Genomic DNA, 24,213 nt, shown 5'->3' on the forward strand with positions numbered 1-24,213 from the left:
TGTTAGCCATGTTAAACCATTGATACTTTATTTTCCATGTCATTTACGCCATCATAACATACAGAATCCTTCATAAAAATTGTTACCTCTTTCCAACTTCCCTTTCACAATCCAACTGACCACATTACTCAAGACTTTCTTCCACTTACCAATGACTTAATGTTACTTCTCCAACTAGTTACTTGACTACATTACCCTGTGGACTACACTAGGAATAAGTGATTAATAGGAATGATGAATAAAATAATTTCCAGAGTCTACTCTGTGCAGAGCACTGCCACTCCACGCTCGTAGAAGTTGTGAGGGTCTTCCTTGGTGGCGATGTCAAAGTCCACGGTGAAGATGAGATCAGCTCTGGTGAAGTTCAGATACACGGGGAGAGTGACCTGTGGGAATGACGGATATACAAGCGAGTGGTTATTAACAGTACAATGTTCATGGTATTTGGAGAATGACAAACTCTCAACATTCTATGAACCATCTATTGAACGGAATTGTGAGGTCTGGTCTAGCATCTGTGGAGAAAATTTATGTAATCTAGCAATACCCCCGAGGGGATATTGAAAGCGTTGTGCTCAAGCTTCACATTTGTATGTGGCTCAGACATACCATGTGCTTCTTCTCGGCGCTCAATTGCTTCACCCAACGCAGCTGAGTCAGTGGCAACTCCGTGGAGATGTCATTGGAGAGAGACAGCTTGTTGTTGCCGTGGGTAGCTCCCTGCAGCTTCAGACCTGTCGGGGAGAAAGAGGGATTCGTAAAGGTCACTTGGGTTGATCATGTATACTGGATGGATAAATAATCCAGGCCCTGGAGGATCACAGCCAGACCATAACTATTAAAAGTAGCTTTGGTGTTAATTCCTGCTTTCTGGTACTGTATACTAATATAGATGAGAGTGACTGGTGAGCTGACCTTTGATGCCGAAGCTGCAGGCATCAAGCGCGGCCCCCTGGGCGGTGGTGACGTTGACCTCCAGACACAGCTCCTCCAGGGACCAGCTGTTGGCCTGGGCCACGTACTGACGAGTGGCCGTGATGTAGGCCTCAGGGACAAACAGGCTGCCTAGGCACACATGGATGTTCTGGACAGGAAAAGACACTGATTCAGAGTTGGTGGAGAGTTTTGGGTAACACTACTGCTTAGAGTCCAATAAATCCCCCCTTAAAAGATTTAGATGCACTATTGTAAAGTGGATGTTCCACTGGATGTCATAAGGGATGGCTTTACCAATTTGTGACAACTTGTTCATGGACTTTAAGAGTTTGTCATTCAGAATTAAATGAATAGAATAAATGCTAAATGAAAATTCCAACCTTGTCAAGTAGGTAAACCGGGGTCTATGATCATGGAATAATTTCATTGCAAAGCACCCAATTAAGGCATGGCTTTATTTTTAACTCTTAAAAAGTGACAACTTGTTCATGGACTTTACAGTAGTTTGTCATTCAGAATTAAATGAATAGAATCAATGGGATGCCCTAACATAGAAATATTCAACCCTAACGAATTAGGTCAGATGAACAACCCCTTTAATATCATGGAATCAGATGAACAACACCTTTAATTTATGAACAACCCCTTTAATATAGGAGGCAACAACAAATCCAATATAGGAGGTCAGATGAACAATCCCTTTAATATAGTATGTCAGATGAACAACCCCTTTAATATAGGATGTCAGATGAACAACCCCTTTAATATAGGATGTCAGATGAACAACCCCTTTAATATAGGAGGTCAGATGAACAACCCCTTTAATATAGGAGGTCAGATGAACAACCCCTTTAATATAGGAGGTCAGATGAACAACCCCTTTAATATAGGAGGTCAGATGAACAACCCCTTTAATATAGGAGGTCAGATGAACAACCCCTTTAATATAGGAGGTCAGATGAACAACCCCTTTAATATAGGAGGTCAGATGAACAACCCCTTTAATATAGGAGGTCAGATGAACAACCCCTTTAATATAGGAGGTCAGATGAAGGCACCTTGAGCTCCTTAGCGCCCCCGCTGGCGGCTCCCTGGGAGATGGCCTGCAGCTGTTTGACACGCTCGCTGAAGTCGGCCACCCACTGGATAACAGTCATGGACGCAGGCACGGTGTACCGACACCAGCTACGAGGCAGGATACCTGGACGAGACACACCGTTAGCAATGGGAAGCCTTGTAGAAACTACATGCCAAATCCTAACTCGAGTTGTATAACTTTTGACCATTAAGTAGAAACATCCATTGATGTCAATGGAAGACTTGTATAAAAACAACAAAGTACCACACATGGATCTTAAATTAGAATTTGGGCCATAACTATTACTGTAATCCTCACACATTGTCACGATGTAACCATATTAGATAATGAAACGAAGATGATCTTGTGTAGAGAATGAGAGGAGAACCTTTGACGAGGTCGTTGATGAGGGTGCGCAGGTCGTTGGTCTGTTTCTTCTTGCCCTCGCACACCTGCACCACATCAGTCAGGTCCTGACGCACTTCCTGCAGCATGCGGGCGCCCATCTTCACCTCGCGTTCAAAGAAGCGGAACAGAGGATCCTGTGTGTGGGGGGGATTAAATGTATAGAAGTTGATTAAACAATATATTTTAACCTGTATAGTCCTTGAAGACACCCACAGTGTTTGAATTGCGTATCAGAAGTCAGATCCATATGAGTTTCATTCACATGAAATCAGGTTTGGGATAGATTCATCACTTACTGCATAAAGGGGAAAAAAGCATTATGTAAGAGAGATTGTAGTGTGTGTAGTTTGTGAATTAAAATTTAAAAAAATAAGGCATCAGAACGCTCATCAGATCCCAGGCGTCACACTGACCAGATGAGACGTTGCCGGGACGTTACCTTAATGTTCTCCACGGTGCGCTTCAGGTGATTGACCACCTGCGGGATGAGCGTCAGCCAGTTGGTGGCGGTGGTGAGCAGCGTGCGCATCCATGCGGGCTGGGCTTCAGCAGAGGTGGACGCCGTGCGCTCGCGCTTAGTCTCCTTTTCGTAGGCCAGATCATCCTCATCCTCCAACATCTGCATTTTCAGCATCTTACCCATCATGTCAGTGCCTGAAGCAGCCAGCAAGGGGAGCAGGAGAGGGGTAAGGGAGGAGGGGAGAGGGGTGGAAGAGGGGAGAGGGGTGGAAGAGGTGAGACAAGCCCGGGGGAGGAGTGTGGGAAGAAGATATCAACGGTGGACCAAGAACATAGCCTTGTACTGCCTCATCCTCATAGACGTGTTAATGAAAGGGTTGTTGTGTTTCACAATCAAAAACAAGGGATTACAACAGAGTCAAAGACAGACAGTAAAAACAACAAATCAACACCTGACAAAAACAAGTCAGTACCAACAAAATGGAGGGAGACCATGCAATATTTCTTTAAGGAGGACATATAGAAGTGAAAACATTTTCTGGGGCTCTGAGAAAAAAATCAGTTGTAACCAAAGGATGGATGAAGGGGATGAGTGAATGGATTGAGGGGTGGATGGGAGGGATGGATGCATCAACAGCTGGGAGTTGGAACTGGAAGCCAAGCGAGACACGATAAATGTGAAATACAGCTGCTGGAGGGTGAGAACACCCCTCTGCTGGACAGAACACTCCCATGGGTAAGGCTACCACACGGGGGCCTTCGGTTAGAACACTGGAACTGCTATGAGGAAAGGAACAAGGAACAAGGAGAGGAAAGGGGCCTACAACCACGTTACTGGAAGCAGTGAGAGAATATGCTCTGTATCAATGGTAGTCATCAGGGCATAAAATGAACACCTGCCAAATGCAGGTAGATCTAGGCGTTGGTGGGTAAGAATACCCATTTTACTAGCCACGTTGGCGGGTAGGAGCACATGTGCTGGTTGTGATTTAACACACAAAAAAAGCTGCAGTAGCTGTTTTCAAAGTACTGCTGCCATTTTGTTTCATAGCTGCTAATCTCACCTATCAGAGCTGTGCGCTCTGAGGGAAGTGCTGATAGATTCATTTTAGGAGGCACTGTGCACAGGCATCAAAGTTTATCTAATTTACTCTAAAGTCTACAAGGTGAGACTTTGTCCTTGAGTTTCTTGGCAATTTCAATTGTTTTGTTCACAAGCTTGGTTGTTTTTCAACGTTAGTTTGACTCTGCTGCTTCAACTGATAGCTTAGAGACGCCCTAGTCAGATCCCAAATCTCTCACGCACACAGACATGACTCAAGTGGCCCTGTTAACCCCCCCCTTAAAAAGGGGCAGCTGAATATTTTGTCTCATCTGATATTTTGGTTCAAAAAGTTATTACTTCTTACTAAAAACATTATTTGTTTTTAGAAACATGGTCATCAGTTTATTTTTTATGTTATTAAGGTGAAAAAATACAAGTGGCTGGTGGACCAAACCCGCCACGGTGGCTGGTGGACCAAACCCGCCACGGTGGCTGGTAGTCCTTCCTGTAGTTCAGAGGAAGGCAACCCTGTTCCTGGAGTGCCACTGCAAGACTAGGATCCATACAATACCAATGGAGGTAATTAATCAGTGATTTCCTTAATTCAACACACCTGGTCTTCCAGGACCAGGGTTACCTATCCTTGCCCAAGTTAGAATATGCTCTACACCAATGGTAGTCATTTCTCTAGTTAGATGAGAATGAGGCCTGTGGAAATAAGATGTGTTACAACAGATATGGAGAGAGGAGAAACCAAAGATGAGTGATGAGTTTCGGCAGTCTCCTTCGCTGCAGACAAAGGATCCCACAGACAAAACCGGACAAGCCGCTTCAGTGCAGCCGGGGCCAACAAGCTGTAGCCAATAGCATACCCTGAGTGGTGAGCAGGACCTTCTCAGCGTTGCTAGGCAGGCCCAGCCAGGACGGGGTCTGGGTGTCTGGCAGCATCTCCACCCAGTGCATGAACTCCTCACGCCTGGAACCAAAGACAGAACAGTGTTACTGAGAGAGGAGGGAGGAGAGAGAGAGAGAGAACAGCATTACTGAGGGAGGAGGGAGGAGAAACAAAAACAGTGTTACTGAGAGCGGAGGGAAGAGAGAGAGAACAGCGTTACTGAGGGAGGAGGGAGGAGAGAGAGAGAGAACAGCGTTACTGAGGGAGGATATTAGAAAAATCACCTGAAATGCCTAAATGTGTGAATTTCCCCTGAATCTCTTTATGACAAACATTTTACTGAGAATTGATCACCATATATAGTTTTTTGTATGTACTGTATACTACACCTTAGTTTTCAGTTGATACACACACACGAAAAACATAAACGCAACAATTTCAAAGATTTTACTGCATTACAGTTGGATGTATGGATTTCACATGACTGGGCAGGGAGCCAGGCCCAGTCAGAATGCGTGTCCCAAAAGGGCTTTCTGACAGAAATACTCCTGTTGCGTTTATATTTTTGTAATATCACTAAAGTAAATCTACCACCCCAACCCAAGCCACTGACCGGATGCCATCGGGCATCTTGATGTCCTTGTGACCGTCCACCTTGAAGGCCAGCTTGAACTCTGAGTCGAAGCTGCCCGTGGTGAAGATGCGATCCAGGAAGGTGTTGAGCAGGCGCTGGTCAAACTCGTTGTCGATGCGGCCGCCGTAGATGGACTGGGCCATCAGGGTCTTCAGGGCTGCCCAGGGGATCTTGTCAGGGGAGATGTTCTGACGGCCCTGGGGGTGTGGAGGAAGAGGAGAACGGAAGGTTACCACCATAGAAATGCATAGAATACCTGTTCTATTGTCACCACACCCATCCAACTTAGAGACTAGTACATTTTTAGTTTTTATTGAGTGACCATCTTCATTCCTAATTGCAAGAATGTATATATTATGTGTGTATTGCATATCAGCAGTCAGATCAGTCTAAGAGTTTCATTCACATGAGATCAGGTTCGGGATAGATTCATCATCTAATGGAAGAGACGTTCTGCATACAGAAAGAACCCAACGTAAGAGTCAACAGCGTGTGACTGACCTTAGCGGTGTCGTCCAGCCAGGTGTCCACGGTGTCGCAGGCCGAGCGCAGGTCCGACTCTCCGAACTCGTACTTCTTGGACCAGCCCAGCGGGGCATAGCGCAGACGCTCCTGGATGACGGCGTGGAACCAGGCCAACAGGAAGTAGAGGCGGGCACGCTCGTTGGGTGCCTGCAGAGGATGACAGACAAGTAGAAGAGTTTGTTTTTATAGGGGCAATCTGAAGTTCAAACAAAGTGGCCACTCCACCACTGTTTTGGTAAATAGCTGAGGAATGGGTTTGGAGCTCTCAAATTCAGACAGAGCTATGCATGCAAGGACTGACCATCCACAATATTAAAATTATAGTTAACCATGTTGTTTCAAGGCGAGACAACGTTAGTTACAAACAATTGGAGTAAAACAAGCTTATATCTTGGGTTCTTGATGGGGTAGGACACTTAAACTAAGCTCAATAGGCCGTAGTCATATTCTTAAAGAACCTATGGTTATATAATTAATTTAACCTCTTGAGTGTAGGGGGCAGTATTTTGATGTTTGGATGAAAAACATACCCAAATGAAACTGCCTATTTCTCAGGCCCAGAATATGCATATAAATGGACAGATTAGGATAGAAAACACTAAAGTTCCCAAAACTGTCAAAATATTGTCTGAGTATAACAGAACTGATATTGCAGGCGAAAACCTGAGGAAAATCCAACCCGGAAGTGCTGTTTTTCCCGAAAGCTCTCTGTTCCATTGCCTACCTTCGCTCCATTTAAAGGGATATCAACAAGATTCCTTTTCTTATGGCTTCCCCATGGTGTGAACAGTCTTTAAACATAATTTCAGGCTTTTATTTTGGAAAATGAGTGAGAAAGATCACATCGCATCATTGTATGGCTGGGTGCCAGCAGCGTTTTGCATGCGCAACAGCTTGGAGCAGACATTACTCTCTCTCTCCTATTGAAGAAGCTACAGTCCCAGTTGTAATATTATCGATTATATATTGTAAAACAACCTGAGGATTGATTATAAAAAACTTTGACATGTTTCTACTAACTTTACGGATACTATTTGGAATTTTTGTCTGCGATGTCGTGACTGCTCGAGCCTGTGGATTTCTGAACATAACACGTCAACCAAATGGAGGCATTTTGGATATAAAAATAATCTTCATGGAACATTTATTGTGTAACTGAGAACGTGAGTGCAAACATCCGAAGATCAAAGGTAAGCGATTCATTGCTTTTGCTTTTCATTGCTTTTCTGACCAATCTACTTGGCTGCTAGCTGTTTGTAATGTTTTGTCTACTGACAGAGATGTCCTTACATAAACGCTTGGTATGCTTTCGCCAGGTGGATTAACAACAAGTTAAGCTGTGTTTTGCTATATTGTGATTTTTAGTAATTTAATTTGAATTTGGCGCTCTGCAATTCAGCGGATGTTGATGAACCCGCTAACGGGATGGGTGCATCAAGAAGTTAAAAGTCCCCCCAAAAATGGTCACATTTGCAGATTGACCCTTTAATAGTCAAGGTAAAAAGAAATCATTCATCCAAGTTTACGGAGGAAGAAGGTGTGAGACGAACAGAGGGGCAAAAAGTGACAGGAGCGAGAGAGTAATCAGTATTCATATAGTTGTGTTGGTCACCTTGCACATGCGAGCCACAGGGATGCTGCTGAAGGTCCTCAGCATGTTGGCCTTGACACCAGGAGGAGGTTCAAACACAAAGATACGTCCAGCACGCAGCAGGTTCACTGGCACCTGAGAGGAACAGAGAAAACACATTTAGATCTCTCAACAGTCAAGACATTCATAACTGTGGCACATGGCGAGAAAAAGCTTGAGGTTAACCAATCACAGTGATAAGTTATACTTCAAGTAACAACGTGGATATTTTTTAAATCACTGTTTTTAAAAACATGTTTTTTTTTATTAACAATTGAGTGAGCTTGAACTTTCTTCAAAAACCCCTTTCTAGCACTTTCATTAAGTTTACTGTTATGTCTTTATAGTCCTCAATACAGAGTAAAACACTGTCATACTCGCTATCTTGTTTATTTTTTCTAAGGAAGTTGAAAGTGGAATGTGACCTTGGGGTTGATCTCCATGGTGAGGAAGAGACGGAAGCTGGCGTGGGGCTGCATGGAGTGGAGCTTCTTCTCCAGCTGCATCAGCCAACCAGGAGCCAGGTGCACGTTCTCCAGCATCACCCACCTGCCGGACTTGACAGCGGTGTTGATGTCGCGGTCGGCCTTGTTGAAGCCCTCAGCAGAACCTGAGAGAGAGAAGAGGAGGAACCAGGTTTCTAACATGCCAGTAGATGTTTCATACTTCCTCCTGGGCTGTTTTCAAACTGAACTGACTAAACCCTGCTGTAGGCTACCTACCAATGGAGATGGAGGTGATATGTTTGTTTTCCTCAGCTGCCAGGTCCCGGACCAGGCCGCTGGCATCGTACCCGGGTACGGAGCACATCAGAACAGGGGTACTGGGTTTCACCTAGGCGGGTAGGAGAACAAGTTTCACGAGGAGATGAGCGGTTGTAATACGCAATGGTACGTAGAACAGTGACCCTAAAAAAAAACACTGTACAAATAACACACTATATCAGAGATTGTCGATTCAGGGATGTCCAGACTTCTGTACCACAGATATGAAATTACTACGATGGTAGATTCTATTTGTATGCTCTGTTACCTCGCTCTCCACGATGTTGCCCAGGTCAAGGGGCTGCTCAATGATGGCCATGAAGGTGTCTCCCAGGACCTTAGATACAAAGATGTGGGCCATGGCCAGCATGCGGTCCGGACGAAAAGATTGGATCAGGAGCAGCTGGTGCACTGCCTGACCGATGGAGGCTGTCGAGGACAGACAAAGTACATTTTTGACATGGACTGCACAGAATCCCCGTAGCACTCTTTACCACCACCACTGAACCACAAACTACCCATATTCTCTACATTAATTCGGTATTTTTAATGCAAATTCTATCAAGAGCATAATTGGGATCTCGACAATGCATAGCAGCCTCTGAACGTCATGGGTTTCTATGCTTCCCCCAAAGTAAATCGGATTGAAATACTCACTTGACTGTTTCTCCTCTGTCCACAGGTAGGGCACGGACAGCTCAGGGGAGTTGCTCTCAATCCACATGAAGAATTGCTGCAATGGTAAAAAAAAAAACACGTCAACCTCGACGACAACTTAAAAAAATGTTCCTTTCTTACTCCTTTCTTCTAAAAAATAATTGTAATGCTCTTCTGCTTAACAAACAGTATAGGAAAGAGTCGGTTTAACAAACAGTTTATTAAAGAGCTTCACACTGCTAAAGTAATTTTCTTCCCCTTCCCTCCCTCCAAGTTTCTCACCTCATCAGCTTCCACCTTGGAGACCAGGTCCTTGAAGGCGGGGAGACGGCTGAGAATGATCATGGCCTCACACTGCTCCGTGGTCAGGCCCTTCACCTTGGGCACCGCTGTACCCTTCAGCACCATCTCCGCACCACGCAGGAAGTGCTGGAACTCCGCGTCGTAGGACGGCTCGCTGAGGGCAACAGGAAATGGTTATCAATGACATGCAGGGGCAACGCCACAGTGTCCACACTAGTATATCACTTAGAATGCATCCTCAATACATTATGGTAGTGTAGATTTTGGAACTGAACCATGGACCTTATCCTTCACATTATAACCTGGAATGTGTAGAAAGTTCAAAGTTCAATACCTTGTCATGCCCTTCAGGTTGATCCTGGCTAAGAGCATGGCAAAGGTGATGTGATCCTGGTTACACATGCCTCTGGCCACTCTGTTGAACGCCCCCTGAAAACGAGAAAATGGGATTGGTGATTTTGCACTAGAATACCTCTAAACAAAAACCCATAAATTTGAAATATTTGAAGAAAAACTCCAGCTCTAGATGTTCTAGAAGGTTTCCAGATGTGAGTTTTTTTTAGACATTCTAGGTTCTAGTGGGTGTTTGAGATGTGCGCTTACCTGAAAGAGGTCCTTGGTGATGTGGGTGAGACGCTGGGTGTGGTCGCTAACACTCTTGAGGTTAGCGTTCTCGTACAGCACCGTGTGGTAGATATCCAGGAAGAAGTGCAGCGAGTACTGGTACAGGAAGTGCATCTGGAGACAGACAGGTACAGTACTTTTTGGTTCACTACTAGAACGTTTTTAAGAGTGTCACCACCATAGAAACAGAACTAGAAGAGACTTGCATATCAGAAGTCAGATCCGTATAAGAGTTTCATTCACATGAACTCAGGTTTGGGATATATTCATCATTTAATGCAAGATGCTGTCTGCACAAGGGATAATCTTTATAAGAGATATAGCAGTGTGTGTACCTGGTTCAGGGCCTCCATGGTGAAGTAGATGGAGCTGCAGGCCGAAGAGAGGGACAGGTACTGCTGCGACACCGCCTCCACCTCAGCCATCACAATGTCAGTCTCCTCCACCTTCCTGGTCACCTCCGCCGCCTCCTTCTTCAGGTTCTCCAGGGTGGTGATGATGGTGTCGTCGTCCAGGATACGACCCTTGACCTCGTTCAGGGCCTGCAGCAGGGACTTCTCCAGTTGGCGCAGACGCACCTGGAACTCACCTGGTGGAGGGAGGGAGGGTTAATGGATAAAAATAGGACTAAGAGTAGAGAGTAGATACTTTTGTATGCATTGCATATCAGCAGTCAGATCCGTATAAGAGTTTCATTCACGTGAGATCAGGTTCTGGATAGATTCATCATCTAATGCAAGAGACTGTCGGCACACGGAACGAGAGTTGCGCAAGCAAGCGTCTCACCTTGCAGTTTGAGGAGGTCGGAACGCTTCTCGTCCACGTCGGGCCTCTCGGCCTTAAGCACCTCGTTGAGACACTGGCTCTGCAGACTGCTGCGTGTCACTGTGAAGTTGACAAAGGTCACACGAGAACACAGGTCTGGAGGGAACTCCACTGTGGGGTCGCGTGTGGAGAGGAAGATGACGAAGGATGGCGACAAGTCAATGTCCTGGTCGCCAAGGGTGATGAGCACACGTCCACCGGTCCTGCGCACCTCTCTGTTGAGCACCGGGTTCAGGATGGGGTCGTAGCTCTCTACATCCTGGGGGAGACATGGTTACATATTACCATTAGTTACATGGACGCTAAATGGTTTTATCCAAATGAACCAAGGTTGGCTAGCCCAACAGTAATCTTGGAACCCAGAACCAAACGTTGCATTCGCTAGCTAGCTACTGGACCTAACATTTACGTTAAAGCTCATGTTAAATATAGTAACAATGTTACCAGTCTCAAGGGAGATTATATTTTGCGGCAGAAGCAGAGTATTACCTCCCAATGTATTCAGATTAATAGCATGTGTTACTAGCATGCTATTATAGAGGTACACATGGTCTGGAACATGCTGGATCGACCTAGAAGTCTGTTCTGACCTGCACAAGCAGAGGGTTTCCGAAACGCAGGGCGCTCTCCAGGTTCTTCCGGAAGGCGTCGTCCAGGAAGCTGGTCCTGGTGATCTTGCGGTCCTTGTACTCGTTCATGATGAACTCTGTGGCCTGGCCGGACGGGTCGATGATCAGTGGATACCTGGGAAAGGTTTCATTTTTTGGATGTATTAAGAATCTCATTTAGCCCAAAGAAATGGACAGCTTTCCAGAAGTCTTAAAAAAAAATGTTTTAAAAGTCTATCCATCACACTCTTGGATGCACCGTGGAACTAGGATAGGCATTCATTATCCAAACATGTCCATGGTAAAGTTTTGTATCTTCTGACAGGATCCACAGTGAAGTGTTTAGCTTTCTATAGAGGTTTATGATAGAACTATCATCCTCTACCACTCTGTGTTGGTCATTTAGAACACTTCAACTCCTAGACGTGGAAAAAAAGTGGATGATATTGTGATTCGGATGGACACACTCACCTGTTGAACCTCTTGAGCATGATGGCGTTCTCGGTGCAGAGGTCGTCCGCCGGGAGGGAGTTAGCCTGCCAGCGCAGCCTCTCGTCCGCATTGGACAGGTACTCAGTCCTGGCGATGTCCGTACGGAACTAGTGGGAGAGACAGATCTGCTTAGCCATACAAAATAGAGTCTAGAACATTACATAGAATAAGGCCTTGAGTTACAGATGACTGCCAGAGTAGGCGTAAAAGTCTGGGTTTCGAACTTGGATTGTCCATGCGACTCAAAACAGTTAGCCGTCTGAACTAAAGCCTAGGAAATAGCCGTGGGAGCCAACACAATTCTCCACATCTCCGGCAAGGTCATTTATCATTAGGGCCAGTATTTTTAACCCTCATCCTGTGATTTGACATGGAAAAACTCATGACCCCTCCCCTACTCATGATGTCAACGAAAGCCTAGTGCTGAGAACTACCCCCATTACATGAGCCACTGAACAACCCACCCCCCCCAGTACCTGGATGTTAGCCTGCTGCAGGTGGTGCGACCAGGTAGTGAAGAGGTTCTGCCTCATCTGCTGCTCGAAGTAGCCCGCATAGGCGATGAAGGCTGCAGACAGCAGGCAGTCCCCGGCAATGGTAGCCATCTGGTTCTTGAACGTCTCGCTGGACTTCTCCCAGCGCTCGCTCTCGGCAGACAGGCTCTTGAGCAGGGCTGTGCTGCGGTTCACCTGCACTCACAGAAGACGGTCAAGGTCGGATTTAACAATGAGAACAATGATGGATTGGATTGATACAGCGCTTTTCCACCTAGTCTTCAATTGCTTTACATTGGAATGGAGTTTTAAACTGAAGACTCATCCCATTGGGCAACATTCTATTGTCAAGTCTAGGGCATTGACTTTCAGAATGTTCATAGTTGAGATGCCACGCCTTTTTCTTTGGAAAAAAAAACTATTTGCTCAAAAACATATTTCCTAAATCTCTTGCTAATTCCTAAGGTTATGGAGAAATGGTATCTCTTGCTAATTCCTAAGGTTATGGAGAAATGGTATCTCTTGCTAATTCCTAAGGTTATGGAGATGGTGAAATGGTTGTTTTATGGGTGGATTGACTTCCCTACCTTCGCCTCGACGGCGGCCAGATCTGCCTTAATGGCCTGGGCCTCAGAGATGAGCACGGCGTACTCCTCCTTGTAACGGGCTATGCTAGACTCCAGGTCGTGGATCATCTGCTCCACCTCCTCTGCCTTGGACTTGTTGTCCATGGCATCGTCCTCCAGCTTCTGCAGCTCGTTCCTCAGCGGCTCCACTCGCTTTAACATGTCAGCGTAGTTCAGCTAGAAGAGGGGGAAGAGATGGGTCAATATAATTGCAGGCTATAACTGCAGGTTATAAGTAAGGTGCAGATTTTAATTTTTTACACATGGTAAGGAATAATTTACTCCTGGCACTCATTAGACATTACATGAATCTCAAATACGTCCTCTCCAAATGCATTGGAAGATCCAAGAATCCTCCTCTGACATTCTCCTCCAATGTGTTTTGAGAGGGAGACGAGGAGAGAGGAGGAAAGACTTTAGATTCACCCTTACACCGTTCCCATGGGGCGGCAGGGTAGCCTAGTGCTTAGAGCATTGGACTAGTAACCGAAAGGTTGCAAGTTCAAATCCCCAAACTGACAAGGTACAATATATGTTGTTCTGCCCCTGAACAGGCAGTGAAACCCACTGTTCCTAGGCAGTCATTGAAAATAAGAATTTGTTCTTAACTGACTTGCCTAGTAAAATAAAGGTAAAATATATATTTTTTTAATAAAATGGTCAGTGGTTTCCTTACCTGAGCGATGGCCCATTTGACCATGGGGCCACAGGCCAGGGAGGCCCTGTTGACCATCTCGTAGTTGAAGTTGGGGTTGGACATGTAATTCTTCTTCATCTTCTCACGGATTGACTCACTGCATTGACAATAGAGGTCACAGGGTTAGGACAGAGCAACAGGCAATTGTATAAAAAAATGTCAAATGAATTCAATTGAAAGCAGGGTATTCAGAAATGATTAGGATGAAATTATGTACGAAAGGGGTGGCGTGCAAGGTAGAAAAAAAAAAACCTTTTGGTTGTTACAGCTTTTAAAGGGAAATTTCACCAAAATATGACTGGGTTTGTTTGGATCGTGTCTGAAACGCTTCTAGCACAGTGAGAAGTGTTTCACATATACATATATTTGACCACAAAGGCAGCAGGTCTGGGTTTCACGTGCTGAACGATACACCCGATGGCAACATCCGGTGTATTGATGTGATGGATGAGATCTAAAAAAGGCATTTCACAAAGCCTCTATGTTATACCGACCACACTATACATCTGGGTGTAGATGTGGTTGTCTTTGTTTGACAGAGCCATTAGATGTCTTTTCAGCGATGCTCCTATTGGCCGATTCACTGAGAGACTACAGCTTGGTGTGGAGTGGTGCTTTCTGCTCTGGCCCCGTTGTGCATCGTGCATTCGCTATGAATGCCGGAGTGGTGGTACACTTGGAGCAGACGAATACACAGGAAGTTTGATTCTACCGGTGACATGAAAATGCACTTGTAGCTTGTACTGGGGATATTTTTGATGGATAGATGACAAAACCTAATGTTGTTAACATAGTAATGACTGACAGAGCTAGGGTGAAATTGCCCTTCAACTAGAAAATTGCATTCTATTTAGTATGAATCATTTTGAAATGTTTCATCCAAATGGATACAGATAGTAGTGACTGATTTCAGACCAACTGTTTTTCTACCAACTACAGTCAGAAAACATATCTAGCCAACTGCTGGACATGCTAACTTGATTCAATGAGCATAATCATGCCAAGATTGGTCTACTATCAATAAATCAGTACATTACTCTTCTGATTTCTCAAGACAACCACTTGGCAATTAACAATAACACAGTGAATCACAACTGCGTGAGGAAGATTGCGATCAGAGTAATATAAAACGGATAAGCACAGTACCTCATGTCCTCTGAGACAAAGTTGACTATGTTGGTGATGAAATTGTCCCTGACAATAACTTGTCTGATCTTTTTCCAGTCATTAGTCTCCTCGCCCAGCAGTAAGCAGATAGACTCTAAGGCCAGCTTAACCGTGGGAGGGGGGTTGGTCATGGCACGCACTTCAACAAGATGGTGACGCTTAATAGAGCTGACGGCTGGGGAGGGATGGATGGGGGAGGGAAAAAGAGGGGGGGGGCCACTCTTTAGGAACCATGCAGGACAGAAGGGGTGGGAGGAGGGGGTTTGACAGCAGCAGGGTTGGAAGAGGGGGGCAAAGGTACTGTGTTTCAGGGCAGAGGTGTTTAGGTATTTGAACTCCATTGAAGAAAGAGCCATTTCTGGATCTCTTAAAACTTGCTAGCAGGAATGAGTCTTGCTCTAGATTTTACTGCAGAAGTGCCAAAACATGTCGGCAGCTCAAACCAAACCGCTCTGTAATTGGTTAAATCAAATGTCAAATCACACAACTCCTCTCTGCCATTGAACAATCACAGACACCCCTTCCCTCGGTCACACAAACCCCACCACCGCAATCTTCCCCCTCCAACAAAACACTCATGGTCACCTGATCTCATCGGCAGAAAAGTTAACAATGGTGGGGATGAAGTTCTCCCTCATTATGATGGAGCGGATCTGCTTCCAGTCTGTGGTGCTCTCCCCCAGGAGCAGGCAGATGGACTCCAAGGCCAGCTTGACCGCCCCCGGCGGGTTGGCCATGGAACGCACCTCCACCAGATGCTGCTTCTTAATGGACTTAACGGCTAACCCCGGCCAGAGGAGGGGGGGGGGGGCACAAGAGGACGGAGGGGAGAATCAACAGCAAAGAGGGAAAGCGAGAAGAAAAGCAGAGAAGTTAGATTAAGAAGAGAGATATCCATCTCGTACCGGGAGACCGCGGGAGAGAGGACAATAAAGAACTTGGAAAGAAAAAGAAATCTGCTCAAAAAGAGCAAACTTGTTTCTATCAGCTGGGCATCTCATAATGTAAACTTGTTGTTTCTATCAGCGGGGCATCTCATAATGTAAACTTGTTGTTTCTACCAGCGGGGAATCTCATAATGTAAACTTGTTGTTTCTATCAGCTGGGCATCTCATAATGTAAACTTGTTGTTTCTATCAGCGGGGCATCTCATAATGTAAACTTGTTGTTTCTATCAGCTGGGCATCTCATAATGTAAACTTGTTGTTTCTATCCAGTAAACTTGTTGTTTCTATCAGCGGGGCATCTCATAATGTAAACTTGTTGTTTCTATCAGCGGGGCATCTCATAATGTAAACTTGTTGTTTCTATCAGCTGGGCATCTCATAATGTAAACTTGTTGTTTCTATCAGCGGGGCATCTCATAATGTAAACTTGTTGTTTCTATCAGCTGGGCATCTCATAATGTAAACTTGTTGTTTCTATCAGCGGGGCATCTCATAATGTAAACTTGTTGTTTCTATCAGCGGGGCATCTCATAATGTAAACTTGTTGTTTCTATCAGCGGGGCATCTCATAATGTAAACTTGTTGTTTCTATCAGCGGGGCATCTCATAATGTAAACTTGTTGTTTCTATCAGCTGGGCATCTCATAATGTAAACTTGGGGATGTTATCATTCAACAGCAGCAGTGACATTGCGAATATGAACGCTCCCAAAACACTGCTTGTTAAATAGATCAGTCTGCCTCTAAGCTGATTTTGCAACAATGTCTAAAGCAGTCATCAGAAGTGTAAGGAAATTAAATACAAAATAAAACAGAAGGGAGACGTACCATTCTGGGCCTCAATAACAGCGGGCTCCACCTGATCCAGGTCTACCTTGACACTCAGCTGTTTGTCTTTGATCTTCTCCTGTTGCTTGTACACAGACTCCTGGATTTCCTGACTCATCACCTAGAAATCCCAATGGAAAACACACAGGTCTAATACAACCACCATCTACTTCCACAGAGGTTAGTATACAGCGGAGATCTGAAAGTCCAAGCCCGGGAGCCACATCAGGACCTGATCTGCTTATTTCTTGGCCCAGCGGGACGGAATTGTCAGACCACTGGTATACAGTGAAATAGTTCCTTTCTCTTACCTTCTTCTTCTCCGCCTCCTGCTGGTCTTTGACCATCTTTTTCAGCTTGTCGTTGGCATCCGCGTTCTTCACCTCCAGCTCCTGGCTCTTGATCCTCAGGTCGTGACGCAGCTCCTCCACCTATGGGTGAAGATCAAGATACAGACTATGGTGACAAACAACTGGAATGGACAATAAAAATCCAAACAGATCTACCATAATCTTGAAACACTGAGCCAAATTGTACGTCTGCAAGCTAGCTAGCTCTATCCACGTCTTAAGTTCATGTTTGTCAGGAAAGACCATTATGGAAGGAAGCGTCACCTGGTCCACAGTCTCCTTGATTTTCCTCAGGCCCACGTTGAGATGCATCTGCTGCTCCTCCAGCTCGCTGCGCTTCTCGTTGAACAGGTCGGCGTAGTGGTTGATGAAGTCCAGGTAGTGGCGCGGGGTGATAGCCATGGTGCGCCCGCCACGCTTGGACAGCCGGCTGTTAGCCTGAGGAGGAAGAACGCCATCGTAAGCAAACGTGAGTACCATTTTACCGTCATATGATCGACAGATCTGGTTTAAAATGTTGTCCCAGTCCCAAATCGTACCTCTAAGCCCACTTGTGGAGATCTGAGAGGAATTGACAGGTATAATCAAGTAGTTTCACTATATTGCTTACACCAATCAAATCCTCTCAGATCTCCACAAGTGCATAGGCCTGGTATTTCTATTCTTTCAAATACTTTAAGGGTTTGTTTGAGCCTGCCTGGAGTGCCAGATGGGCCGTGTTTTGCACTTTTGGGACTATTCCATTGGTTCCATTGCACTAGGCGAGCTCAGCTGAGGTATTTGAAAAAATAATTTAAAAACAAACAATTTGAACCCAGGTCTGATTACCAAAGCGTGAGTCTTACCTGGTGCAGTGTCTGGTGGACAAACACGCAGCCGTTGACGATGGCCTCACGGTGAGATGGTGGCTGGGGCAGCTTGTCATACACCACCGGCATGTAGTCAGGCACCTTGTAGTTGGGTTTCTCCAGGTCCAGTTTGATGGTGAACTCTTTGCCCACCTGGTAGAGGGCCTCAGTTGACCAGTCTCCAAACCAATTCAACACACACCTGTGGAAGGGAAGGGAGAAAGAGTTATGAGAGTCCAACACAGATACTGCAGTGGAAGGCTACAATCATGACAGATCTGAAAACAACGGGGGGATTGAGTGCAGTGTCTTGTCTAACCAAAAGGGATCCCAAAGAATCAATTCAACAAAAAAAAAAAAACTTTTTTTTTTCTAAGACTTCCGAATCCGCCACTACTCGGGACCAGTGAGTGTGCAAAACTGTTCAATGGAAATATTTGAGTGGGTTTAGAGTCAGCTACTAAGGTAATACCAGCGCCACTGTACTGTCGTCTCGGCATAACATCAGCACCTGCCAAATGCGGTAGATTTAGGTATTGGCAGGTAAGAATGTGTATTTCACCAGCCACCTAGGTGGGTGGTCAATTTGCAGGGCTCTACAGAGAGAGCTTTACATTTGCAAATAAACATTTAGTACAAAAAGTCAAGTAGGAGCACATTTGCTAGTTGTGATTTATAAATGTTGCAGTAGCTGTTTTTCTGCGGTTTCATAGCTGCTAATCGCACAAAGAAATACAAAATCTATATCCCACCTCACGCAGTAACAAGGCCTGGCTGGGGAGCTTTTTGCTGATAGATTCATTTTTGGAGGCTCTGAGTGATAGCGAAGAGATGCGGGGTCTACTAGTCAGATCCAAAATCATGGCCACGTGACATGACTCGAGTGGCCCCGTTACCACGGTAACCTCCCGCCCTTAAAGTGGCAGCTGAATATTTAGTCTCATCTGGTTAATAAAAATGTAGCGAAATTGAGCAATTTATCACATTACTTCTTACTAATATTTTTTTTTGCGTTAGAATCATTAAGCATGGTCATCTGTTTTTTATGTTTGTTAATTATGGCAAAGCAACATTTAGGCTGGTAAAAATTTAAGTGGCTGGTAGATTTTTTCCATCTACCTGCCACAGTTGTTGGTGGAACATAAAGTACATTTTAGGCCCTGACTGCAGGTGTGGATATAGGAGGCCCCCACCTGTTGAAGAGGGCAGGGGAGGTGGCAGCGCGGTCCTTCAGGCCCTCAGATGAGGGGTTCATGGTGAAGACCACATGTAGGTTTCTGATGACCTGGCTGGTAAACCACTTGTAGAGCTCCTCATGAGTGTCCAGCATCATGCCCTCCTTCTGGGCGCCCTCCTTACACTGGGTCATCAGGGCGGCGTACTCGTCACCCTCAAACAGACCTGGCACCTGGGCAGGGACACATGTTAGAGAATATACACACAAAAAGTATGTGGACATAGTGGATTTGGCTATTTCAGCCACACCCGTTGCTGTCTGGTGTATAAAATTGAGCACACCGCCATGCAATCTCCATAGACAAACACTGACAGTAGAATGACCTTACTGAAGAGTTCAGAGTGACTTTCAACTACGCATCGTCATAGGATGCCACCTTTCCAACAAATCAAGTCATCAGATTTCTGCCCTGCAAGAGCATGAAACACATTTGGGATGAATTGGAACGCCGACTGAAAGCCAGAACTTATTGCCCGACCTCACTAATGCTCATGGCTGAATGGAAGGAAGTCCCTGCAGCAATGTTCCAACATCTAGTGGAAAGCCTTCCCAGAAGAGTGGAGGCTGTTATAGCAGCAACAAGGGGACCAACTCCATATTTATGCCCATGACTTTGGAATGAGATGTTGGAGGAGCAGGTGTCCACATACCTTTGGTCATGTATATAGGATCTTGAGGGTATGGTATTTCCTAACAACAAGTTTCTCAATAGCAATATCTAGGTAGGAACCAATGGAAGAGGCGACAGGGGATCTGTTTAAAGTGACGACCTTCTCCTTGTCCCTTCTGCTCTGAGCTGACAAGATAGGTAAAAGCAATATGATCTTGATTTTGCCTTCACCCCATCCTGTCTCTTCAACGTCAGTGCAGACAGAGGAACGGAGACTGTTCTTTTGAGTATTAAAGTGTAAGCTTGGGTTGGCGGTCTCTACCTCTCCGTTGGCCAGCAGGGTGTTCATGCGCTCCAGGAAGCCAGAGTCCAGGACGTTGGACTCGTCCATGATGAAGGCGATCTTCTCGTTCTTGCAGCCGGAGCGACGCAGCACCGTCCGCAGGTCCTCGTCAAAGTCGTCACCCGTGTATCTCCTGTGGACCTGGACACAGACATCACAATGCAGTCAACACCTCATTCAACCACTCAACTCATTAGAACCTACATATAGACTTGTTCCATTTTTACAATGACTTGTTTATTGTTTACTCCATGTGTAACTCTGTGTTGCTGTCTGTTCACACTGCTATGCTTTGGCCAGGTCGCAGTTGTAAATGAGAACTTGTTCTCAACTGGCCTACCTGGTTAAATAAAAGGTGAAATAAGAAAATTAAATAAAAAACATCCGATGGATTCCAGACATTAAAAAAATTTAAATAAAAAGAAAAAAAAAAACACTTCTGAAACACTACTTTTCCCACCCATAATATTTTGTCGTATTGTGTCGAGATGACAATTCAGATAGCTTTAAAAATGGTAATTCAAAAGGAACAGTTAGCCATTACCACAGGACTTTTCTTTACTAACCTTGATCTGATAGACACTCAGGCCATTCATCCAGGCCACAAAACGGGACAGGGTGGTCTTTCCTGCTCCACTGACTCCAATCAGGAGGAGATGACCCTGGGGTTGTCGGAAGATTCTGGAAAAGGAAAAGAATTGGCCGTTTTTAACAGTGTCAAGTAAGGAGTCATTTCAACAACAAAAAAACTCAAGTGTATGCACGTGCTAAATTTCACAATGTTGAAGCAGAGAAGTATTTTTTTTAAATGTATTTACCGGTCGATTCGGAGGACATGGTCCAGAACCTCGTTGAAGAGCACCAGTGGCACGTCCAGCTCCTCCTCGTAGAAGACCCTCAGACGGGCCTTGACGTAGTCTCGCAGCTCCTCCTGTTCCACTGGGATATAATCCTGAGGATGGGGACAGACAGACATTAACACAAAAACTAACATCTTTCATTCAACCTACACAAGCCATGAGTGTCAATTTCTTGGCTCTACATTCACGGTGGGTAATGTCTATATGGTAGTTAGGTGATGCTGCAACATATGCCGATACACAGAACCATGTTATATTGCATCTCAAATCAAAATCACATTTTATTGGTCACATAAACATGTTTAGCAGATGTTATTGCAGGTTTAGTGAAAGGGACAGTGCAGTAATATATATATATATAAAAAATTACTTATATTGCGTCTGTATAAACAGAACCATATTATATTGCTACTATGGGCAGGAAGCTCACCTTAGAGAGCCAGTTGCTGTAGAGGATAGGCCTGTTGAGGGCCTTTTCACGGTCAATGTTGGGGAAGTGCTTGAGGGCCACCATGTCAATGTTTTCGTCTGTCCAGCGCCTCTCCTCATCCTCCACCAACCTGTGCACGGGAGAGAATAGTTTAACAGGTCAGTTAGACAACATTTATCTCTTTGCATCCAACTTTTAAAAATCAAATCAGGTCACACAATCAAGAAAACTCAGGGCCTTGGTTACAGCCTGGAACAAGCACCTGGTGTTATTCCCGGCAAGGGAAAACTCCAAGCCATATTAATAACACTAAACAATCTTTCCCCCAAAGATTCTACTAGGCTACTTTGGGGGAGTCTGGCTACTTCCCTAAGGACTGAACACACACACACCTGTCCTGGAAGAGGCGCAGGGCCTCATGGGCCCAGATGCGGATGAGACCCTCCACAGGGAGTGTCTCCAGGGGCCGCAGGGCCTCGAAGATGCCCCTCACCCAGCGGGACATCTCACGGGGAGAGTAGATGTAGTGGGGCTGGGTGTCTTGTGTGAAGCGTTCCTGTAGTGGACAGAGGGACATGCTCCATGAGGACAAAAAGGTCAGTTCCCTTACAGCACATCCAATCTACCCTGGTCCCAGATCAGTTTGTGACGTTTTGTAACAACCTGAGGTTTTAACAAGATGGCATAAACTGATCTGGGACTAGGTTACATCCTATCCTACCATTGTGTTCAGCACTACAAAAATCAGACATTGTGAGTGATTCCTATAGTGGCTCTCATACAAGACATATTTGTGAGGATGTGGTACCATAGAAATGGCTACTACTGTAGATAACTGTAAATACTACATTAGATAATACTACTGTTGATAATACTGGTGCTGTAGATCATGACCCAAAGTGGGTTGCAAGTTAAAAAAATAAAAAATAATAATAATAATAATAATAATAATAATAATATATATATATATATATATATAAAAAAATAGCAACTCAGACAGGGTCTCAACTTACTGTTTAGAGTCAGAATAGTAGAATACAACATTTTAAAATTTGATTTTGCATCAGCAGTTTCTCTGGTTTCATCAGTCACTGACAGGTAACAATTTTTAGATGAGCATGTTAGTCTACGCCAGCCATCTTAACTAATTGTCGTCGACTACGGACCGGGCACGCGCCCTGACCTCCAGGGGGCCCCCATTGATCTTGTTAGTCAGTCAGATATCAAAATAACATGGCATAAGTCATGGCAATATTTGATAACTCAAAATACTACTGTAAATACTTCTACTACTGTAAATACCTCTACTACTGTAAATAACTGTAAATACCTCTACTACTTTATCCATCTGTTTGATATGTAAGCTCTTACCTGAGACATGGTGTAGAACTCCACCATGGCGGCAGTGAGTGGCTCAGCGAAGGTACGCAGTGAGGGGATGAGACGCAGCATGGCCCGGTTGAAGGTGCCGTAGATCTGAGTGAGGGAGGCGGGGCCGGGGTAGTCCACGTACACCACTGGCACGTGGCGCAGGAACCTGGAATTTAAAAAATGAATAGTAATAATATCACAACAGTTACCCATCATTCAAAACCGACCAGTGAGTCAACGCCGGGGTCGTATTCATTAGGCACCAAACGGTAGAAAACGGGTAGGGGACTACTTCACCTATACAAAACACTCCTTTTCCCGTTTCAAAACATTTTGCTAGAGTTTGTCACATCGCTCCCTTGCTGTGTACCATGCGAGTCGCTACTAATAAACAAGACCTAGGAAAACGCTACATGGTCTCAAAATGGACATAGGTCATGTTGACAGTACCTGTGGGTGAGGGGCTTCCTGCCGGGGTCGGTGGGGGGGTTACAGGCTCCCACAAACTGGATCCTCTCCAGCTTGACCCAGGTCTGGTCTGAGGTACGGTAGAAGCCTCCATGCTCCACCATCTGCAGGGGGAAAACACCAGAGGAAGGTGAGTTAATGCTCTTGCAGAAACTCAGCATAACATAGGCCTTAGTGCAGGGGTAGGAAACCCTGTTCCTGGAATGCTGCAGGCAACACACCTGACCAACAGACAATTGATCAATTCAGTGATTTCCTAAATTCAACACAGGTCGGTTATATAAAAAAATGGAAGTGCCTGCGGTCCAGGACCAGAGTTGCCCATCCTTGCCTTTGTGTTTAACTTCAGAACACACCGGCCCATTCTCAAATGGCATCCTTCCTGGTCCCCTTTACTTCAGTACCACTGATAGGTAGAGAAAGGTCATTGAGGAAGGAGTCATGTTACAACCTATTGAGACAGCCAGTACGTGTGTATGTATGTACACGTTGAGACCGCCTCACCTGTCTGAGGAAGGAGATGACCCTCTGGGTACCATACTTGTCCATGTCAGGCAAGTTGATCTCATCACAAAAGAGCACCAGCCACTTGCCCAGCTGCACGGGGGCCAGGACCACACCGTTGGGCGTGCGACGGTACTCGCAGTAGTGATCGAAGGTCTTTAGCAGGAGCTCCGGGGTGGTGGCACTGGAGAAGTTCAGACCCACAACCTGAGAGCAGAGGTGAAAGGGTTAACTTCGGCAGGAAGACCTATTATTCATTTGAAAGACTCATTGGCACACTTGAAGATTTAGCCTCCGGTCCAATGTCCACACAAGCATACTTATTGTGGAATTAGCAATGCATTGGGTTTTGCATTCCAAGTGGACTGCATTCCAAGTGGACTGCATTCCAAGTGGACTGCATTCCAAGTGGTATGCATTCCAAGTGGACTGCATTCCAAGTGGTATGCATTCCAAGTGGACATTGGAAGCTGACCTAAGTCCACCTCTATGGTGACCAGCTGAAGGGATGCAGGGTGCGCCGGCTTTTGTTCCAATTCAGCACAACAACA

General features: G+C 45.3%; 1 protein-coding gene and 4 non-coding genes across 5 annotated transcripts in view; all 5 read right to left on the reverse strand.

Annotated features, from left to right (window-relative positions):
- Positions 1 to 7: 7 nt before the first annotated feature.
- Positions 8 to 24,213, reverse strand: part of dync1h1 (dynein, cytoplasmic 1, heavy chain 1) — a 50,056-nt gene continuing 25,850 nt past the window's right edge. Inside the window, exons 38-75 of the mRNA XM_035742439.2 lie at positions 23,663 to 23,869; positions 23,141 to 23,262; positions 22,691 to 22,856; positions 21,712 to 21,875; positions 21,320 to 21,449; positions 20,848 to 20,981; positions 20,596 to 20,710; positions 20,009 to 20,170; positions 19,033 to 19,247; positions 17,837 to 18,041; positions 17,256 to 17,429; positions 16,953 to 17,072; positions 16,642 to 16,762; positions 15,453 to 15,648; positions 13,680 to 13,797; positions 12,965 to 13,180; positions 12,360 to 12,572; positions 11,863 to 11,990; positions 11,374 to 11,527; positions 10,745 to 11,042; positions 10,294 to 10,547; positions 9,938 to 10,072; positions 9,669 to 9,763; positions 9,314 to 9,488; positions 9,032 to 9,107; positions 8,643 to 8,803; positions 8,333 to 8,444; positions 8,036 to 8,220; positions 7,593 to 7,706; positions 5,957 to 6,127; positions 5,435 to 5,652; positions 4,799 to 4,902; positions 2,862 to 3,076; positions 2,403 to 2,556; positions 1,995 to 2,137; positions 916 to 1,084; positions 610 to 734; positions 8 to 386 (exon numbers count right to left, since the gene is read on the reverse strand). Coding sequence (XP_035598332.1) covers positions 258 to 386; positions 610 to 734; positions 916 to 1,084; positions 1,995 to 2,137; positions 2,403 to 2,556; positions 2,862 to 3,076; positions 4,799 to 4,902; positions 5,435 to 5,652; positions 5,957 to 6,127; positions 7,593 to 7,706; positions 8,036 to 8,220; positions 8,333 to 8,444; positions 8,643 to 8,803; positions 9,032 to 9,107; positions 9,314 to 9,488; positions 9,669 to 9,763; positions 9,938 to 10,072; positions 10,294 to 10,547; positions 10,745 to 11,042; positions 11,374 to 11,527; positions 11,863 to 11,990; positions 12,360 to 12,572; positions 12,965 to 13,180; positions 13,680 to 13,797; positions 15,453 to 15,648; positions 16,642 to 16,762; positions 16,953 to 17,072; positions 17,256 to 17,429; positions 17,837 to 18,041; positions 19,033 to 19,247; positions 20,009 to 20,170; positions 20,596 to 20,710; positions 20,848 to 20,981; positions 21,320 to 21,449; positions 21,712 to 21,875; positions 22,691 to 22,856; positions 23,141 to 23,262; positions 23,663 to 23,869 — 6,093 coding nt within the window. The 3' untranslated portion in view covers positions 8 to 257. The remainder of the gene's footprint in view (positions 387 to 609; positions 735 to 915; positions 1,085 to 1,994; positions 2,138 to 2,402; positions 2,557 to 2,861; positions 3,077 to 4,798; positions 4,903 to 5,434; positions 5,653 to 5,956; positions 6,128 to 7,592; positions 7,707 to 8,035; positions 8,221 to 8,332; positions 8,445 to 8,642; positions 8,804 to 9,031; positions 9,108 to 9,313; positions 9,489 to 9,668; positions 9,764 to 9,937; positions 10,073 to 10,293; positions 10,548 to 10,744; positions 11,043 to 11,373; positions 11,528 to 11,862; positions 11,991 to 12,359; positions 12,573 to 12,964; positions 13,181 to 13,679; positions 13,798 to 15,452; positions 15,649 to 16,641; positions 16,763 to 16,952; positions 17,073 to 17,255; positions 17,430 to 17,836; positions 18,042 to 19,032; positions 19,248 to 20,008; positions 20,171 to 20,595; positions 20,711 to 20,847; positions 20,982 to 21,319; positions 21,450 to 21,711; positions 21,876 to 22,690; positions 22,857 to 23,140; positions 23,263 to 23,662; positions 23,870 to 24,213) is intronic.
- On the reverse strand, positions 2,650 to 2,719 carry LOC118363050 (small nucleolar RNA SNORD50). The gene has a single exon (XR_004821326.1). It is a non-coding gene; the product is annotated as a small nucleolar RNA SNORD50 (small nucleolar RNA).
- Positions 5,825 to 5,896, reverse strand: LOC118363052 (small nucleolar RNA SNORD50). The gene has a single exon (XR_004821328.1). It is a non-coding gene; the product is annotated as a small nucleolar RNA SNORD50 (small nucleolar RNA).
- LOC118363049 (small nucleolar RNA SNORD50) lies at positions 10,165 to 10,236 on the reverse strand. The gene has a single exon (XR_004821325.1). It is a non-coding gene; the product is annotated as a small nucleolar RNA SNORD50 (small nucleolar RNA).
- On the reverse strand, positions 10,622 to 10,693 carry LOC118363051 (small nucleolar RNA SNORD50). The gene has a single exon (XR_004821327.1). It is a non-coding gene; the product is annotated as a small nucleolar RNA SNORD50 (small nucleolar RNA).

The sequence above is a fragment of the Oncorhynchus keta genome, chromosome 29, assembly GCF_023373465.1.
Source record: "Oncorhynchus keta strain PuntledgeMale-10-30-2019 chromosome 29, Oket_V2, whole genome shotgun sequence".
Taxonomy (NCBI): domain Eukaryota; kingdom Metazoa; phylum Chordata; class Actinopteri; order Salmoniformes; family Salmonidae; genus Oncorhynchus; species Oncorhynchus keta.